The sequence below is a fragment of the Triticum urartu genome, chromosome 7, assembly GCF_003073215.2.
Source record: "Triticum urartu cultivar G1812 chromosome 7, Tu2.1, whole genome shotgun sequence".
NCBI lineage: Eukaryota > Viridiplantae > Streptophyta > Magnoliopsida > Poales > Poaceae > Triticum > Triticum urartu.
The window spans coordinates 706,582,322-706,603,272 of record NC_053028.1 but is presented as its reverse complement, the minus strand read 5'-3'; the positions used below and the strand labels follow the sequence as shown (position 1 = coordinate 706,603,272).

Here is a 20,951-nt window from a genome sequence, read left to right as displayed (position 1 = left end):
TGGATCTTGTTAATCATTAAAGTTGATGAAGGAACAGTTGAAGTACTAGACTCACTACTTAAGAAAGCAAGTGACTACACCATCGTGAAGGGGATAGTCAACAGGTAATTTCAATCATTATTAACTATATCTCGGCCTATTTAATTAGTTCGTCATTTCCTGATAACAACTATTTAATAACCCATTTATTCATTTTCTTTGTCGGCGGGCAGGGCTTGGGCAAAGTTCATCAGGGTCACTCCAGGCCCATGGAAACAAGATCTGAAATGGTATCGACCCCAGGTAAGTAATTAAGTAGTACTAGCTAGCTGCCATCTCTTTAATTATCATGCTTGATTAATTATTATCTGATCAAATTCCATTCTCGTAAAGGCCCTGAAGCAGGCGCCGGGGAAAATCTGTGTGCATACTACGTTTGCGAGAACATTCGCATGATGGCGTCCGAAAAACCTGCCAGACCAGACCCGCATCCCACCCCGGCCCGCAAAAAATTTTGAGGGGCGCGACAAAATCCCGACCCCAACCCGGGAAAATGCTGGTTTCCCCCTCGCGGCTGCGGTGCCCTGCATTAGAGAGAAGCAGCTGGCAGGAGGGACATGCTACCTCTTGAGCACTGCGTTGGATTTCCTTGAAGAGGAAAGGGTGATGCAGCAGAGTAGAGTAAGTATTTCCCTCGGTTTTTGAGAACCAAGGTATCAATCCAGTAGGAGGCTACGCGCGAGTCCCTCGTACCTACACAAAACAAATAGCTCAACGCAACCAACATGATTAGGGGTTGTCAATACCTTCACGGTCACTTACGAGAGTGAGATCTGATAGAGATGATAGATAATATTTTTGGTATTTTTGGTATAGAGATGCAAAGTAAAATAAAAAGTAAAGTAGAAAAGCAAAGCAATAATAAAGTGATAGAAGATTGATATGATGAGAATAGACCCGTGGGCCATAGATTTCACTAGTGGCTTCTCTCAAGAGCATAAGTATTCTACGGTGGGTAAACAAATTACTATTGAGCAATTGAGAGAATTGAGCATAGTTATGAGTGTTGGGGATCGTAGCAGAAATTTAAAATTTTCTACGCATCACCAAGATTAAACTATGGAGTAATCTCAGCAACGAGGGGAAGGAGAGTGCATCTACATACCCTTGTAGATCTCTATGCGGAAGCGCTCAAGAGAACGGGGTTGATGGAGTCGTACTCGTCGTGATCCAAAACACCGGAGATCCTAGTGCCGAACGGACGGTACCTCCGCGTTCAACACACGTACAGCCCGGTGACGTCTCCCATGCCTTGATCCAGCAAGGAGAGAGCGAGAGGTTGAGGAAGACTCCATCCAGCAGCAGCACAACGGCATGGTGGTGGTGGAGGAGCGTGGTACTCTAGCAGGGCTTCGCCAAGCACCGCAAGATATGAGGAGAAAGAGAGGTAGGGCTGCACCAATAGGGAGAGATCAAATCGCATGTTGGGCAGCCCCTAGGCCTCAAGTATATATAAGGGAAGGGGAGGGGGCTGCGCCCCCTTTAGGGTTCCCACCCCAAGGGGTGCGGCAGCCCCAGATCCCATCTGAGGGAGGCGGCCAAGGGGGGAGGAGAGGGAGGCGCATGGAGCATGGGCCTTAGGGCCCATCTGCCCTTAGGGTTTGCCCCCTTCCTCCCCTTAGGCGCCTTGGGCCTTGGTGGGGGGGGGCGCACCAGCCCACCTGGGGCTGGTCCCCTCCCACACTTGGCCCATGCAGCCCTCCGGGGCTGGTGGCCCCATTTGGTGGACCCCCGGGACCCTCCCGGTGGTCCCGGTACGTTACCGATAAAACCCGAAACTTTTCCGGTGACCAAAACAGGACTTCCCATATATAAATCTTTACCTCCGGACCATTCCGGAACTCCTCGTGACGTCCGGGATCTCATCCGGGACTCCGAACAACATTCGGTAACCACGTATATCTATTCCTTATAACCCTAGCGTCATCGAACCTTAAGTGTGTAGACCCTACGGGTTCGGGAACCATGCAGACATGACCGAGACGTTCTCCGGTCAATAACCAACAGCAGGATCTGGATACCCATGTTGGCTCCCACATGCTCCACGATGATCTCATCGGATGAACCACGATGTCAAGGACTTAATCAATCCCGTATACAATTCCCTTTGTCTAGCGGTACGATACTTGCCTGAGATTCGATCGTCGTTATCCCGATACCTTGTTCAATCTCGTTACTGGCAAGTCTCTTTACTCGTTCCGTAACACATCATCCCGTGATCAACTCCTTGATCACATTGTGCACATTATGATGATGTCCTACCGAGTGGGCCCAGAGATACCTCTCCGTTTACACGGAGTGACAAATCCCAGTCTCGATTTGTGCCAACCCAACAGACACTTTCGGAGGTACCTGTAGTATACCTTTATAGCCACCCAGTTATGTTGTGACGTTTGGCACACCCAAAGTATTCCTACGGTATCCGGGAGTTGCACAATCTCATGGTCTAAGGAAATGATACATGACATTAGAAAAGCTTTAGCATACGAACTACATGATCTTGTGCTAGGCTTAGGATTGGGTCTTGTCCATCACATCATTCTCCTAATGATGTGATCCCGTTATCAATGACATCCAATGTCCATGGTCAAGAAACCGTAAGCATCTATTGATCAACGAGCTAGTCAACTAGAGGCTTACTAGGGACATGGTGTTGTCTATGTATCCACACATGTATCTGAGTTTCCTATCAATACAATTCTAGCATGGATAATAAACGATTATCATGAACAAGGAAATGTAATAATAATCAATTTATTATTGCCTCTAGGGCATATTTCCAACAATCCTCAGTCTAATGCCCATCGTCATCCTGCAGCTCCTCATCCCCACTCTGCTCCTCTTCTCCCTCGCTCCAGTCCGGATCATCCTTCTTGTTGTCAGAATTACTGTTGCTTTCGCTAAAGCCAGAATCGCTGTTGCTTTTGCTACAGCCATAATCGCTGCTGGTTTGGCTGTAGCCAGTGTCGCTGCGGCTGCTCCCATTGCCTGTCCAAATGCAACAATGACCGTTAACAATTGATGTGAGACAAAGCCAAATGTAGAGGAATAAGAAGAGGCAGAACGCACTGGCATCTTCGTCGTCAGCGTAGCGCATGCGACACATAGTCGCATTGAAAACCTTTCACGATGAGCATTGTGGCGTCATCGTCGTACCTGAAGAGAAGAAAGTACCCGGTCCGCAGGTCGTAGGCATTGTAGAACTTCTCCCATCCACGACACAGGTACATGTGGCCCTCCTCGATCACCAAATCCACGTCCCACAGCCTGCGAACCCCGCTGCCGACCTGTCGGAGCTTCACATTATCTGGCGGATCTTCACCCAGCATCTTCATAAAAGTGTCAGGCAGCCTCTGCAATTTGGGACACTGAGTGATGTAGCAAACAACAGAGTTATCATAATGAGATGGGTGAAGGGGAGATCTCTCGTTTTATATACTTGCCTCGTGGCTGATACTGAAGAAGAAAGTATGATACTGAAGAACTCGAAAGCATCCAACTCGTACTCCGGTGAGGCAGAGCGGCGGTGGCTGCTTCCCCCCATGCTTATCCAATCTTGCATGCATTTAAAGTTATTCAATCAGATGCCATATTATTTATTAACATGCTGCCAAGAAGCTTGAACATGCCATTAGTAATGTCTAGCAGCATGGTAGAAAAAAAAGAAGTTAACATCTGAATGTTTCCCATGCTTATTTAATCAAACATTAGTAATGTCTAGCGGCATGGTAGAATGAATTCAGCCCTTATAGGCAGAAAAACAGCAGCAGCGACAAAAACAGAACAGCCAGTAGTGCAAAACCAGATCATTTGCACTGTCCAAATGACCAAGACCAATTGGATTTTACCCAATTAAAGCCACCACAAATGCACAGGTGTACCTATGCATTTGAGCAACTAAAACTAGTTAGAAAATCCAATAGCTAAGCCAATTAGAGTCCCACAAATACAGAGAGCAACCAAGTTAAATTAATAGCCCAGAACCCTAGCATAAGTTAAATTACACACACACTTAGATAGCCAACAGCACCCACAGGAGCATGTATGCAGCAAGTTCAGTGAGCAAGATGACCACCACAGAGAGCCATCACAAATGACCTAGAGCACAGCAACTGGCAACCCTAGATCAAGATATAGCTATCACAGAGAGCACCCAAAATTAATTGATGCTCATCTGGAACATACAGCCAGAACTAGCAGGACTACCAAAGCATCTAAAACATGAACTAGGGCTAGATCATAGAGATAACAAAGCGAGGAAAGGAGGAGCTCACCAAGAGGGGTTGTAGCCGTAGTAGAAAATCAGCCACACCAGTGCCACGGTGTGACTACCAACACAGCCGGAGCTCTGTTGCAGAGGAGGCTCGTACTGGACAACATTATCCACCATTAGCATATATTGCAGACATATACTGGACAACATTAATTTGAGTAAATATTGGATCAACAAGCAGTCATGAATCAAAAAGCAACCACGATCCGAACTCTCTCTCTCTCTCTTGGCTGGACAAATCCATGAGTAAAAAAAGTTCCAGAGCATAAGACCTTGCCAAGAGATTTATTATTAAAGTAGCTAGCTAGGTAGCACCTTATCTGTCTCTAGATTGTTATTAGAAAGAAAAATGACGCTCCAGGCAGGCCACATCATTAAATTAAACTAGCTACCACCATAATTAAGTAGCAAGCAGAGGCTGAACTGAATAATGAGCTAGAATTGACACAAACATGTTTCGTTGATGCTAACATGTACATTTGCTCATTTGAAAAAAGTCAAACTATGGTTCGAAGATTTGCCCCCTACAAGCATTATCACAAACACCTATCAGGCAACGCAAGTGAACTCGAACACGCTCTGGGAAAATCACGCGGCAACTACTCGTCAAGGAACAGCCATCGTTGCATACATCCTTCTCGCAATACCAGCCAATCTAGTACAGAAAGCACTCATCAGACACGTAGTCATGTCCCGGATGAGACCATGGACATGACGAGGAGTCTCGAAATGATCGAGAGGTAAAGAGTCATATATTGGAAGGCTATATTCGGACATCGGAAAGGTTCCGAGTGATTTGGGTATTTTTCGGAGAACCGGGGAGTTACGGGAATTCACCGGGGGTAGTATTGGGCTTTAGTGGAAAGGAGAGAAGGGCCACAAGGGGAGGCAGCGCGCCCCCATGGGCTGGTCCGATTTGGACTAGGAGGGGGCGGCGCCCGCCTCTTTTCTTCTCCCTCTCCCTCTCCTGTCTTCTTCTCCTACTTGGACTAGGAAAGGGGGAAACCTACTCATACTAGGAGTAGGAATCCCCCTTGGGCGCGCCCCTTGAGGCCGGCCCTCCTCCTCCTCCCCTCCTTTATATACGGGGAGGGGGGCACCCGATAGACATACAAGTTGATTTCTTAGCCGTGTGCGGTGCCCCCCCTCCATAGATTTCCACCTCGGTCATATTTGTCGTAGTGCGCCCTGCGTCGGTAACTTCATCATCACCGTCAACACGCCGTTGTGCCGACGAAACTCTATCTCGGCCTCAGCTGGATCTAGAGTTCGAGGGACGTCATCAAGCTGAACGTGTGCAGATCGCGGAGGTGTCGTGCGTTCGGTACTTGATCGGTTAGATCGCGAAGACGTTCGACTACATCAACCGCGTTACTCAACGCTTCTGCTTTCGGTCTACGATGGTACGTAGACACACTCTCCCCTCTCGTTGCTATGCATCTCCTAGATAGATCTTGCGCGATCGTAGGAATTTTTTTTGAAGTACTGCGTTCCCCAACAGTTTAATGGTAAGTTGCTGGAGTCCTTTACCCCTTCTAGGGGGCTTCGACAAGGTGATCCATTGTCCCCTTTTCTATTCCTTTTTGTGGCGGATGCTTTATCAGCTCTCATCAATAAGTCAATGACTGAGGATGGTTTAAAAGGGGCCATAATTTGTAGAGGAGCTCCTGAAATATCACATCTATTATTTGCGGACGACTCACTATTATTTTTCCAAGCGTCTGAGCAGCAGGCAGTGTTGGTGAAAGGTTTGTTGAACACTTACCCATTGGCCACGAGCCAATTAATTAATCCTTCAAAGTGTTCCATCCTTTTTTCCGATCATTGCTTGCCTTCAGTCGCTACATAAGTAAAGAGTGTGCTGGAAATTACTCAGGAAGTTTTTGAGCCTAAGTATTTAGGGCTCCCAGTGCCGGAGGGGAGAATGCGCAAAGGGAAATTCGAAATAATACATGAGAGACTAAGGAAGAGGTTAGTAGACTGGGGCGAGCAGTATATGTCCTCAGGAAACAAAGAAATATTAATTAAGTCAGTTGCTCAAGCAATTCCGGCTTATGTTATGAGTGTCTTCAAACTACCAGCTTCGGTATGTAATGAACTAACTCGCATGATTCGCCAGTATTGGTTGGGGTGTTGAAAGAAGGAAGAGAAAGATGGCTTGGTTGAGTTGGGATAAGATGAGTTTGCCGAAATCTATGGGGGGCATGGGTTTTTGAGATATGAGGGCATTCAACCAAGCACTTCTCGCGAAGCAAGCCTGGAGACTTCTAGATGCCCCTGAAAGTTTATGTGCAAGATTATTGAAAGCCAAGTATTTTGCTTCAGGACACCTCCTCGACACGGTGTTTACGGGTAATGGTTCTGCAATATGGAAGGGTATATTGCACTGTCTCGAGTTGTTAAAGAAGGGAATAATTTGGCGCGTGGGGAATGGGTCTCTTATCCGTACCTAGAGAGATCCTTGGATTCTGCGTCCCTATTCCTACCGACCTATTACCCCAAAGCGCAACTGTCGGTTTAATAGGGTTTCTGACTTTTTGGATGGAAATGGTGCATGGAGATTGGATAGGCTTCGGGATCACTTTTGGGCTATGGACATTGAACATATTCTGAAAATACGAACTTCCCCAAGGCAGCGTATGGATTTTGTCTCATGGGCTCCTGAGAAAAGTGGTGTGTTCACGGTCAAAAGTGCTTAAAACTGGCTACATGCGATCATAATGTTTCATTCGCAAGAGGTTCTTCTAGCTCTGTTCCGAGTGGATGCCGCTCTATTTGGAATTGCATATGGAACTCCTCGGTTCCCCAACGGATGAAAATCTCTGGAGTAAATTGCAAAAAAACCACCACAATTGGGGACCCTAATTCAAAAAATCACCACCATTCGATTTTTTTTCAAAAACCCACCACCATCGTGCTGACATTTTTCAAAAAACACTGATAGGTTACTAAACACATGTTAACAACGTTTCTGACAGATGGGGCCCACTGTAAGTGATGACGTGGTAGCGAAATCTCACGGTGTTTGTTTTGTACCATAAGCTGCACAAGGGACCCACACATCAGCCTCTACATTTGTTTCTTCTCCACCGGCGCTGGCAGGAAAGAGAAAATAGCACGTCCGCATCTGACTGGCGCACCACCGGATTCAGCCACCGGCCGGCTCGCGAGTCTCCGCCTCTGCAATCTTCCTCCACCTCCTCCCTCTATGCTTCAACACGTCAGCAGCAGCAGCCATGGCCAGGCACGGGGGCACGGGCGGCGGCGGTGGCCTCGGCCAGGCACGGAGGCGCGAGCAGCCACGCAAGAGCGCGAGCAGCTGCAGCGGCCATGGCCACGCACGGGGGCGCGAGCAACAGAACCGGTCGCGCCCGGGCGAGAAGCAGCACCAGCCACGCCCGGTCGCGTGAGCATCAGCAGCGCCACGCAAGGGAGCACGAGCTACCGCCAGCTCCAGAGCACGGGCGCGCCCCAGTGGTGGCCGGGGCGCGAGCTCCGCCCCTCACTCCGACCACCCCGTGGGAGCCCTGGTCCGGCGCCGACTCTCAGCCCACGGCCGCATCCGCGTCGCACTCGGTCGCCCGGGGACCATTCCTGCACCGCGGCCGCCGGTGTTGTGCTCCTGCCACTGGCAAGCTGGGCGGCCGACAGCATGCCTGCTAGGTGTTCGATGAAATTACTTCAGAGTTCTAACGTCCGTCTCCTCACTCTGTTTGCCCATGCCATGTCGTCCTGACAATGGGACCTACTCGACAGATTCGGCGTCAAACAACTCTAATCGATCAATCAGTGTTTTTTGAAAACTGTCAGCACAATGGTGATGGATTTTTGAAAAAAAAAACCCGAATGGTGGTGGTTTTCCGAATTAGTGTCCCCAATTGTGATGGTTTTTTGCAATTTACTCAAATCTCTGCTTAGAAAGTCGCCACAGGTGCCCTGCCTACAGAAAAGTGCAAAGTATTCAGACATCTAGCGACAAAATCGACATGCCCTTTATGTGGTGTGGAGGAGGAAGGATCCTTCCATGCTTTAATTACTTGTCCCCATGCCAGGAATATATGGCTGGGCATGCGTACAAGATGGCCCCTCCCAGGTGACGAATTGCTGATTGATAATGGAAAGGAATGGCTGCTACATTTGCTATCTAGATGCTCTGATGATATACGTGACATGATCATCATGCTTACATGGCGTATTTGGCAGTTGAGGACTGACCAAACTCACGGTAAGGATGTACCTCCAGTTCAGGTCACAGTCGATTTTCTGGACAGTTACTATAAATCAGTTAAATTAACTGATCGTTTCTCAACTGAGGAGATTATCAAGGGGAAGATGTCATCTTCGGCTGTCCCTTCCAGGACAGAGAAACAAACGCCTCTCGCAGCGCCGTGGCCGAAGCCAAAGCCAGGCCACGTAGCCCTCTCAGTGGACGGGTCCTTCAGCAGTTCCGATGGCTCCGCGGCTGCTGGGATGGTATTACGCGACAGTGCAGGTCATATTACCTTTTCTGCTTACCGGGTGATCTTCCACTGCAATGACTCCTTGGAAGCAGAAATACATGCGATCATGCAAGGGATGACTTTGGCCTTTCAACATTTCACACTTCCGGTTGTTGTTCAGTCAACACGGCGGAAGCACTTTCCTGCTTGTCAAACAAGGGACTGGAGCGCTCTGCGTATGGTCATTTAGTTCGAGAAATCAAAGAGTTAATGAGTAGTAGGGAGTTTTATTCTCAGAAAATTCTTCACAGTCAAAATAAAGTTGCAGATCGGCTGGCCAATTATAGCCGTACCAGGAGTACAACTGATGTGTGATTGACCTCGGCTCAATCTTATATCGAGGATTTGTTGCCTCTTGACTGTAACACTATTACCTATAAATAAAACTCCTGGTTCTTCGCAAAAAAAATAGAAGAAGTAAGTTTCTTACTGTAAAAGATAAAGGAGTCCCCATGATACTCCTGGAGTGTTTATATAAACAACATATGATAAAGGAGTAGTCCTCCGTGAGCCTCGGTTTGTTGTTATTTGTTGCTGATGAGGAAACGGAGAGACGATTCCCATTAGTCCACGGGCATACATGGGCCGGTTAGCAGGACTAGGATTCGATATATGCGGGACCCAGGTCGACGTGAGCCAGATATATGCGGACGCTATATACGTACAGAAAACCAAAAAAACCACGAGAGTTTGCGCAGGTCATCATCATATACGTATAATCGAACAATGGAGCACACTAAGGCGTACACGCTGCTGCTCCCGGACGACGCCCTCCGCGAGATCCTCCTGCGCGTCTCTACCGACGTCGGCGCCCTGTTTCGCTGCGGCATCACCTGCAAGCGGTGGGGACGACTCATCGCCGACCGCTCCTTCCTCCGCCGCTGCTGGCCCGAGAACGCTGCTGGTTCTTCCTTCCTGCTCGGCTTCTTCCAGAAGGAGTTGCTCGAGGATCAGCCGCCGTATTTCTCCCCGATATTGCCGGGGTCGGTACTCGGTTCCCATAGCCGTTCCCTCGACACCTTTGTCTCTGGCGTGCCGGCCCGCGTCCTTAACAAAGCGATACCGATCGCCGCGCGACATGGCCTCCTCCTCATGCGTCACATGGCCACGGGTGAGCTGGTCGTGTGTGACACGCTCGCCGGCCATTCTGTTGTGCTCCCCCCACTCAAGTGCGGTGCTCCCCACTACTATGGTTACGCAATTCTAGCCCGCGAGGACTGTTGTCCCTCGGATGGGCATCACGGACAAACGGCGCCCACGGACTACTCGGCCTTCTTCAAGGTGCTGAGCATCGTCGGGGACGCTCATGGTTATAGTCTCAGCACATTCATGTCTTCCGAGACAGTCTGGAGCTCATCCAGAAAGTGTTTCGGCGGAGTCTGGGCACACGGTAAACGCCATCTTCGGATTATACTAGGGACGAACAAGGTTGTGGTGTGTCGTAGCGTGGCACACTGCCTCGGAACGTACTCGGCGGATCAAGGGGGCATGCCACATTATTTCACCTTTGGCGTCAACGCCGAGACCGAGCAAATCTCCTTAGCGGACCTCCCGATCCCGGCGAACCAGCTAGCCAAACCAAGTTAGTCCGGACCAATGCTTAGCCTCGATGGCAACGGAAGGCTCTCGCTACTCCACTTGTGCAATGAAGATCTCCGACTAAGCATGTGGACACGGGTAGACGATGGAACCTGGCTCCGCACTGTGGTGATCGAGCTGAAACAACCGAAACAGGCCTGGCATTTCGGTTGTGTAAGCATGTGGTCTGGAAAGAAGAGAAACACTTTGCTCATCGGAGATTTCTTTGGGCGCATACATGAGACCGACATAGAAACAGGAATGATGGAGGATGTGACGACAAAGATGTTTGAAGATGAGATATGCACAATGGCGGTGCCCGTGGAGATAGACTGGCCAACCTTGTTCAGCTCGAGACTGTCATCCTAATTCGGAGGCACACGAATGGAGTCCACCTATATATCAGATCCAATAACTTCAAAACAACTAGCTGGCTTGGCAAGCTATCAACACGAAATTCCAACCATAGATTTAAGATTTGGAAAAAGTCCAGAAAAAACCTTAAACTTGTAGACGGCAGTTAAATCGAACCCTGAGCTCTCAATCCCTGAAATCGGCACACCTAATTCTCTGACCCCAGTCTATTTTGAACCTTGAGAGCGTTTAGATGGTATTCATTGGCGTGGCGAGTCAAACCCTGGGATCGTTGACTATGTCGTGTGTTCCTCTGTTCCTTTTGATCGCTGCCTCGAGAAAATGTTACTGTTTTCAAAAATTGTTCGAGACTTTTAAAAAATATTTGTGCTTTACGGAAATTCTCACAAATTTCCTCTCAGTTTTTTTAAATAATCTAAAAAATTGTTCAAAGTTCGGAAAATGTTTGTGTATTCAAAAAATTCACTACAGTACGTCTAGGTTTAAAAAAATATCAAATTAGGAAAACATTCTTGTTTTAAAGATATGCTCACAAACTTGAATTTTTTTGAGTTTTTAAAAGCTGTTCGCTGCAGTACCTCCTAGTTTTTAAAATGTTCGAAGTTAGAAAAACACTTGTGTTTCCAAAAGTACAGTACCTCCTAGGTTTTTAAAATTTATTCGTGTTCTAAAAAAAATAGCCGTTCAAAAAATATTCATGTTTTAAATAAATGCTCGCAAATTCAAAAACCACTAGCCCATCTTAGATCTTTTTCAGGAGCCAGAGAAAATGTTCGCGTTAAAAAAATATCTCTACAGTACCTCCCAGTTTTTTAATAAATGTTCCGAGTCCAAAAAATGTTTGTGTTTAAAAAATATGTTCCCTGCAGTACTTCCTATATTTTCAAAAATTGTTTGTACGTTCAAAAAATGTACGCGTTTCAAAATTTGAAATAAATGTTCGAGTTCAATTTTTTTGTTCAAAACATTGCAGAATATTCACGTTCTAAAAAATATTCACTTTTTTAAACAGTGTTTAGCATTTGTTTTAAGGATCAGGCGATGCTGTTAGCTTATTGTAATTTGTCGCATTGACCAATAAACACTAATGCTCGTTAACTCTGCTGGTTATGATGCTGCGCTGACAGCTTTAGCGCCTGTTTTCGATTCTTGTAGCTCACTTTTGTTTTTCTTACGTACATTTTTATCTGGCGTGAACACTAATGGGCTGACCCATCGCGCTGGTGTGTGAAACGACGATAATTTGCCTGAAAAAAATTCTCCATCAGCAGTAGTCAACAATCCCGGGTTTAATCTGCCACGTTAGCGATCCCTGTTTGGGAATGATCTCAAGGTTCAAAATAAACTGGAATCAATGAATTTGGTGTGTTGATTTCAGGGATTGCGGGTTTAGGGTTCAATTTAGCTTTCATCTATACTCCCTCCGTCCGTGAATAAGTGTACATCTAGCTTTTGTTCTAAGTCAAAGTTTTAAGATTTTGACCAACTTTATAGAAAATAGTACTAACATATATGACATCAAATTGATATATTATCAAAATACATTTCAAAGTGAATCTAGTGATATTAATTTGGTGCCATAAATGTTTTTACTTTTTTCTAGAAAGGTGATCAAAGTAATAAAACTTTGACTTAAGACAAAAGCTAGATGTACACTTATTCACGGACGGAGGGAGTAAGTTCAAGATTTGTTTTGGATTTTTTTCCTTAAGATTTTCATGGCCACCAACTCCTTAGCAAAAGGAAAAGAAAGAACTTCTGGCCATCAATTTGTTCGATATATTATTTTGTCTAGTTCTCAAAAACCGATATAATTCTGTAGACATCAGTGGTCTATAACAATGTTTTTCTTAACAATGTTTTTGTTTGTGATACCTTGGGCTGTAAATGGGCCGACGTGAACCCCTGCATGACACACAAAGCGCGAGTTGATAGAAGACATGGTAACGGATCTTAGAAATGAAAGGGAAGGCCTACTAACAAGAGCACATATGTCTCGCTTAATGTGAGACGTAAGGTATGCTCGCCTGAAGGCGCAGGCGAGCGTGAAACACGGCTGCTTAAGAAAACATTTGAAAAAATGTTAAATCTGTACAGAAAAAATGTATCTCACATACATAAAAAGTTTATGCAAAAAATATATACAAATATATATCATGTATATGAAAAACGTGTTGATCATGTATTTTAAATATATTGAACAGGTATAAAAATATTCCCGATGTATACGAATAATGTACAATGTACATAAAAAGTAAACATCAAAAAAATATTGTAAAAAAGTAGTTCTGTATATAAGAATGTTGAACATGTATATAAAAATGTTTCTGACGTGTACGGAAAATAGAGATTGTGTGAAAAAATTGTTTATTCTCATTAAAAAATTGCGCACTGTGTATTTGAAAAATGCCGAGCATGTATTAAAAACTTTTATTTAGGAAAAAAATGTAGATCATGCATTTTGACAAAAAAAAAGGTAAAAACCAAGAGAGAAACAAAGGAAAATGAAGAAATTCAGTGAAAAGTAAGAAAGAAACTAAGAAAACCGAAGAAAAAAAACCATGAATATCAACAGAGAAACAAAAAGGAAAGGCAAACAAATGGAAGAAACTGAGAAAGAAACAAGGAAACCCAACAACATCTATACCAATATAAAAAGACCCAAATGGGCAGACCCAAACCGGCCGTTATAAACATGTTTTGACTCAACACTATCCCTTGAAATCTGTCATGTAATTAATATCGTACCATTCCCGTGAAAAAGTAATTGATATCTTATCAAATACCAACGTGCAACGGATATATCTTACCTAATATAACATGCAACTAATATTCTACCTAATATAAACATGCATTGCATGTACATTATTATTAGTGTAAAGAAAAAAAACCAATGAAAACAGGTGAAGAAAACCGAGCTATAACGAAGAAGGAAAAAAAGGAAGAAAAATGGTGAAGAAACAAGAACAAAAGAAAACCACAAGAGAAAATAAAAAAGAAAGCAGGAAAAAACCAAGAAAACCCGACCCCAAACAATGAAAACAGAATAAAAACACAAAAAACCTCCCCAAACTGTAGAAGAGCCGAACAAAATAAACACAGAGATCAAGGAAAACGAACACAAAAAACCTCCCCAAACGAACACTGATAGGTCAGCCGGTCACACCACACTTGAGGCCAGGGGAGCGAGCATCCAGCGCCTGCTAACTGCTTGAAGTACACACTCGTAACTGTCGTAGATCAATTCCAACATGGAAGATGCTGCAACGGCCTGCTCCCGGATGATGTCATGCTGGAGATACTCTTTCGTGTGTCCATCGTTTGGGCCGCCATGTTTCGCTGCGCTGCAATGAGCAAGGGGTGGTGCGCTCTTATCGCAGACCGCTCCTTCCTCCGACGTTGCGGGATTGAGAAGGTTGGAGCTGGATGCCTGCCCTCTCGCCTGATCGGCTTCTTCACTTGGGAAATAAGCCTTACAACCACCAGCTTCGGTCCTGCCGGTGCCCGGTGTTCGCCGCCCTTCCTCAACTCCTTCGTCTCAGATGTGTCGGATGGCCTCGCGGACGGCACAGAGCCGTTCACTGAGCGTTGCGGCCTACTCGGTGGTGACCATCGTAGCTCTGTTCAGATGGCCGTGTGCGACTTGCGCTTCAGCACATTTGAAAATATTACGAGAAGAAACCTTATCTTTTTTTTCTGTACCAAAATTTTAATTTTAATTTTTAATGTAATACTCCCTTCGTAAACTAATATAAGAGTGTTTAGAATACTAAACTAGTGATCTAAACACTCTTATATTAGTTTACAGAGGGAGTAGTAATTAAGGACGATGCATTTCTCCAAACAAAGTTACCCAACCACCAGTAAGTTAGGAAGGATGTCAAGAGAGATTTAGAGTTCTGCGGGCCCATTTTCAGTTATTCGAGGACCTGCTAAATAATGGTATCAGAGACCAGGTGGAAGGTGATGACATGTTGTGTGACCATTCACAACATGATCATGGAGGATCAAGGTAAGGATGCTGCCGTAGCTATAGAATTTAAGAACATGGATGATCCTATCAAACTTTAAGACCTAATCCGGCCACATTTGAATAGTTTGTTCAAATGTATCATCAAATTCGGCATCGAGCAACTGAAAGAAGATCTGATTGAGCATCTGTGCATGGTTAAAGTGGCAAACAATATCGGAATGTGATATTCGAACTGCTGCTGCATTTGAAAAATTGAAATTTTCTAGTATATATATGCGGCTATTTGAATATGCAGACTTAGAAAAAGGGACCGGATGTATGCTCATAGCTTTGGATGACCGGCTCCCGTATCTGTGTTCGCGGACTCTCCTTCCTCCCCCCTCCTCTCAAGGACGAATGTGAGAGCAAATTTGTGAGTCAATATTGGAGACGGTCTAACACGTACTAGTACTGTATACGCGTAGGATGAGTGTGTGTGTGTGAATGTGAGCGTCTGCATATTTTTCATTGGTTTTAATAGAAGACCAAAGATCTGGCGTGACAGGGACACGACCATCCAAATAGCTGTAGCCACCGACTCGTAGCTACTTCCTCCGTCCCATAATATAAGAGACATGATTTTCAGCACCCGGGTGCCCCTACACCCTTTATGAACAGCAAATTCAAAACAAATTCAGAAAAATAAAAAAAAATCTGAAACTTTGGGACATCGAACATCATGAAACTTTTGACGATCTTGCAATGTTTTAGCTAAAAATAACATTCGAAGAGCACTCAAATAAAAAAACAAAATCATTGTTCAAAGTTTATGTACATTTTTTAGCAGTGATTTTGTTTTTTTTGTGAGGGCTCCATGAAGGTTATTTGTTGCTGAAACTTTGCAGGAACATCAAACCTTTGATAATCTTTGATCCCTGAAAGTTTTAGATTTTTTAATAGTTTTTCAATTTTTTATGAATTTACTGTTTATAAGGGTGTAGGGGCACCCGGGAGCTGTTAGACATTTCTCATAATATAACCGCTCTTATATTACTGGGACGGAGGGAGTATTTCTCACTCTCTTTACTAGTATCAGTGTGTATCGGCACAGAGCGAGGCTAGAATGAAACCAACTCAGACTCAGACATACAAATAGCTAGCAAACGTAAGGCTGCGGGTCCAGACGACGTGGTCCTGCGGCACCAAGTGGCACACCGGCACCGTGCCGGGCTTTACATTGAGCACCTGGAACGCGATGTGCCTCGGGTTCCAGCCGGCCGTGTCGGCGTGGCACACCGCGACGGCCTCCACCGCCGTGCCGTCCTCGCCGACCATCGACAATGTGTAGGCTCTCGTCGCCCGCGTCAGGTGGCACGCGAACACGGCGTACGCGTACGGCTCCGCGTGGCAAACCACGAGCTGGTCAGTACCGGCGCGCTTCACGCCGGTCAGGGTGTACTCCTGACTCGGCGTTCCCTCCTTGCCGACGACGGTGGACACGGCCCTCACGTGGCTGGTCCCGAGGCTGGACGTGGTGAAGTCGACCATGGACTCCAGCGACGTGGCGCACCACTTCTTCTCGCCCTCGGCAGCCGGAGCCTCGCAGACATGCAGCGTCCGCGCCATCTCCGCCGCCTCCACCGAGTCCGGCATCACGGAGAAGCGGCTGAGGATCTCAGGGACCTCGCCCGAGGAGAACGGGATGGCGCCGGCCTCGCTTCGCGGTAAAAACCGCTCTCCAGCGCCCGAGGTGGCCATGAAATGGAGGACCTTGGTCAGCTTCCTCCGGCTGGTGTGCATCCGCAGGTCCTTCTCCAGGAAGAAGAGCGCGGCGGCGGGATCGTCGGTCATGTGCAGCAAGTGCGTCTCCGTTGCGTCGTAATGGTCGAAATAGTGGAACGCCCAAATGCCGACCGCGATTCCCCGGGGCTTCCGATGCTCGCCGACGCTCGCCGACGAGGTGTTCAGGAGCTGAGAGAGGGAGCTTGGCATGGGAGTGTCGGGAAGAGCAGACTTCCAGTACTGCTCCGGAGTCGGAGCCCCAGCTGCATGCTCCACGGATGCAACCTGCATGCACCATGTTTTCAAATACGGAAATCTTATTCATACACCCTATAGTTTTAGCTAACCGTTATTGCATGACAGCATGAGTATGTAGGTACGTGTCAGATCTAGGAACAGAAAACGGTAGGGCATACCAGTAGAAAGCACAGTAGGCTGGCGAGGAGTCTACCCATTATTTAGGGCACCAAGGAGCAGGCTAGGAGGAGGATGCAGAGGAGACGATGTCCGTGCACCTAGGGCGCAGATGGGTATTTATACAACCAAGTCAGAAGGTCAAACTCTGCAGAGGAGTACCAAGGTTACCTCTAAAAAAGGCAACAACTAGCACATCTTTCCCCAACCCCACATATGCCTTATCCTCAACTTCATCTCTTCCGTGGACCCCTTCCCTTACTTGTTCTCTGTTTGTCTTTGAAAGAAGCCACGTAAACTTTTCGATGTGGTAGACAAACCTATAGGATTTTTACACGCAATGATTTTTGTTGTTATTGTATGCATGATGTCTTTACCTTCTACTCACAGATGGAGCTCATTTAGTAAGTATTGGAGCTCGTCACGTGGATCCACAGATGGAGCTCATTTAGGCCACTTTCAATACATAGGTGCTTAGATAAGGTGCTAAGCATATTAAAAAGTTTAGCAACTAATGTTCACAATGTATAGGTGCTTCACTTGTTGGTGCTAAGCTTCCCTCATTTAATGCTTTAGTAACTAAACTATTGTAGCATTGATGGGTTTCTTTCATTAATTGTTTTTGCCTAGGTTCACGCGCTTGGCATTGGTTCTTTCTGGGGTCACCAAACTCATCTTTCTCTTTTTTATTACCTTGTCACATCAGATTTTTTACCTACATGGCAGCCTTAGCACCTGTATAAGGTGAAGCATTGGAAGGATCTTAGTAAGTACCGGAGCTCATCACGTAGATCCACAGATCCCTAGCTAGATAGGTGGATAAATTCATGTGTGGATTATATTGGTTCAACTAGCTCGATAAGACTAGCCATAGTGGAGAGTAACATACTCATATCCCTAGATTATGTTACTATCTTCATAGTGGGTAGTAACATAAGTATGGTAACATGCAAAACTTCATTAATTAGGTTATAGACTCATATTGCATTGGGACATGTAATGTTACAGCAATTAGCTAAGTTACTCAAACTACCTCTCTCCTCGTTAACTCATTGTCACATAAGTAAATTTGCTGAGTTTACTGAAATTACTCCCACTGTGACTAGTCTAAAGCTCACATGCTTAGATGACTAGTTTGAGATCGATCCATTCTTGGGGTGAGCGCATTACCATACAGAGTGGTAAAACAAGATTGCAGTACGTTCCAGATCCTCGAGACACGGTAGCGAAGACTTGGCTAGGCGGTTCAAATCTTATCATAAAACCATGCGCCCGGGCAACAGCTAATGCATCGTTTGAATAGAATTAATACATACTACAACTTTGCTCCACTGACCTTACAAGCCGTTTTTCCTCTTATCTGTCAGCATAGCAACAAATACAACACAATCACTCTTTCTCTATTGGCCTTTCTCATTGTTACAATCTAGTCTTTTTACCAGCGTTGTCAAAATAAGAAATTCGCAGGGCACACACCAACACCGCCGTCCATCCACCCCAAGATCCGGAAACTCAGTTCGACCCGAGATTGCCTGAAAAACGGATGAAAATTGGAAAGTCTGTTAATACGAGAAGGGTTTGGCTGCGGACGGACCATGCATGCTCGAGCTCCGGCGGCCCATATTAAATAGGAGTGGTTTAGTCGTAAATCCCATTATTAAATAATTCAATACATGATCTTCCAATAATTAAGTATGTGTTCGCACACGAACACGTCACCGTGTACCTCCAACGCCGAGGGTGATGCACCACAACTCACGTCGAAGGAGACCCGGCCGGAAGCGCGGCACGCAAGCATTCCGGCGGGCGCTTTTGAGGACCCGAAACCCCCACGCGCCCGGGAGGGACCCCGTCAGGGCGCGCGGCGGCTATGGGCTGCCCTAGGTCGACCTGATCGCCCCTAGGGCCTCGAGGTTCGTCGCCCTGCAACAAGAAGAACGAACGAAGAACGAGGAAGAAGAAGAACAAGGGAGGGAGATAAAGGTAAAGGTAAAAGATGATAGATTGATGTGTTCGATTGTGTGTTGTTTAATCGACCGTCACCTCTCATCTATTTATGAGGCGGTTGTACTTTCCATACAAGAAAAGGACTAAAAATTCCGTCCAAAACATCAAAAACCCTAACCTAACTCGGACAGGAATCTTTGGCAATTTCCGGATCAATCTCGGTCTCACAGATTGGTTTTTTCGGTCCCACCGAGTGAACGTTGCAAACTTTCTGTAACTTTCTATAATTTTTCGGATCAACCCGGTCTCACCGAGTCAATCAACTCGGTTGGTCCGAAATGACTCTGCAGCTTCTGTTTCTGACCTTATTTTGTCTCCACAGGTTGCATATGAACTCGGATTAAGATGATTTTTATATCAAAATCTATCGTTTCGACGAGACGCACAATTTTCATGTTGAAACAGTTTCCATCAGAGGCCATATTGATTGAGTTTTATGCATTTCTTTACTCTGGTATCAACATAAGCATCTCTGAACTTGTCATAACTTTTGAGTCCGAACTCCGTTTTGGACCATCTTCATATCCATCTTGATCTTCTCGAAGAGAGACATTCCAAGGTGACTTCCAATCATAAGTTTGAATTGGTCTTGATATAACCTATGCTAATTTTATGACTGTGCCAATTTTGAGCGTCAACACATGCCCCCCTGTTTTTCGGCATAGCTAGCGTGCCGAAAAATAACGTGTACCATGTTGGTTCTAAGGACGATGTCAACACTCCATCGGCCATTTTGCATCTTTTTAGAATCATAAGTATATATCGGCCATTGCTTGTTTGAACCTCTTGATGCAAACTTGGGTGAAAAACTTCTCAACTTCTATAACAATCCGGTGATAAGGTTCCATAGATCAAAACCATCCTCCGAACCATATCGTTCACCCTTTTGCTAGGATTTTGCAGATAATCAAGAATGAACTCCCTCTAATCCTTTCTTTCACCTGCATACAAATTTCATTAGTGGCCGAAGCAATGGGCTTTGGTTCGGCCTTACCTATGTCGGTGAGATCAAGCATCGGCTATTGATAGATGTGCAATACACCATAACCAACATGGTAGCCGAATGCTTGTTGCGCCAGCTCATTTGCTCTTCAATTTTCATGTCTAGATATATGAGAAATATTGAAGCAACCCAAGGTAAATTTTGCACCTAGACATACCCCAAGATAAACTATAAGTGATTCGTCAAAACATTGATAACCTTGGATATTTGTTGCACTACTCATAACGAATCACCGAAAGTCTCAATATGTATAGCACCTATAGCGAGTAAAAGCTCCAATCCGAATAACAATGCATATTCGGCTTTGATCATTTGTGCATAAATATTTTAAGCAGCATGAGGCTTCACAAAATAGCACCATAAGGAGATATATAAACAACACCAACACCTTGGCCATTGCTACAAATTTAACCATCAATATATAATCTCCATGGTACTAGAGAGATCAAGCTAAAATCAATATTATGCATGATGTCAATATGATGCTCAATAATAAAATCAAACATGATTTGGCCTTACGAAAATTCTGAATACTAATAAGCCAAAGCACACCCAATCAAAACATAAGTTCACTTTGCAATTTCGGTGAATTGGTCTATGCATAATATCTTCAATGGCATCAATTTGACAAATTCCTTTGCAAGCACTTATCTCAATCTCTACTCAAACTAAGGACGATGTTAGAATACCACACCGGCCATTCTTAGATATATTCTCAGGGCGATAGATAAATATCGGCCATTACAATGAGGTCCATGTAGCATTCACCCACCAAAGTATGTATAGCCGAAATAAACAAATGAAATAGCAATAAAATATTTCGGCCCCTTTGTATTAGCAACAAAATTGTAACTACCCAAATGTATAGTGATTTGGTAATACCCTCTCATGATATAGAAAATTATGTTGCATCCATGGATCAAAATAAATCCATGGAGGGTAATTGATCATACCTAGGGATGAATTCCATGTCAAACGCATCAATGGCATGGTTGAAGAAAATGGATGATGTGCTAACTGAAGATTCCG

At 45.3% G+C, this 20,951-nt stretch overlaps 1 protein-coding gene across 1 annotated transcript; it reads right to left on the bottom strand.

Moving 5' to 3' along the window:
* Positions 1–15,784: 15,784 nt before the first annotated feature.
* On the bottom strand, positions 15,785–17,035 carry LOC125522957 (BURP domain-containing protein 3-like). Its single transcript, XM_048687998.1, has 2 exons — positions 16,915–17,035; positions 15,785–16,783 (listed from the first exon to the last, which is right to left on the bottom strand). Exons 1-2 carry the CDS (start codon positions 16,951–16,953, stop codon positions 15,857–15,859), a joined length of 966 nt encoding a protein of 321 aa, XP_048543955.1. The 5' UTR covers positions 16,954–17,035; the 3' UTR covers positions 15,785–15,856.
* Positions 17,036–20,951: the final 3,916 nt, after the last annotated feature.

Excerpts from the sequence above, each read along its gene's own strand:
- LOC125522957 (XM_048687998.1), bottom strand. The coding sequence starts at position 16,953 with ATGGGTAGACTCCTCGCCAGCCTACTGTGCTTTCTACTG. Across the intron at positions 16,784-16,914 it reads GCCTACTGTGCTTTCTACTG|GTTGCATCCGTGGAGCATGC; the intron begins GTATGCCCTACC and ends TGGTGCATGCAG.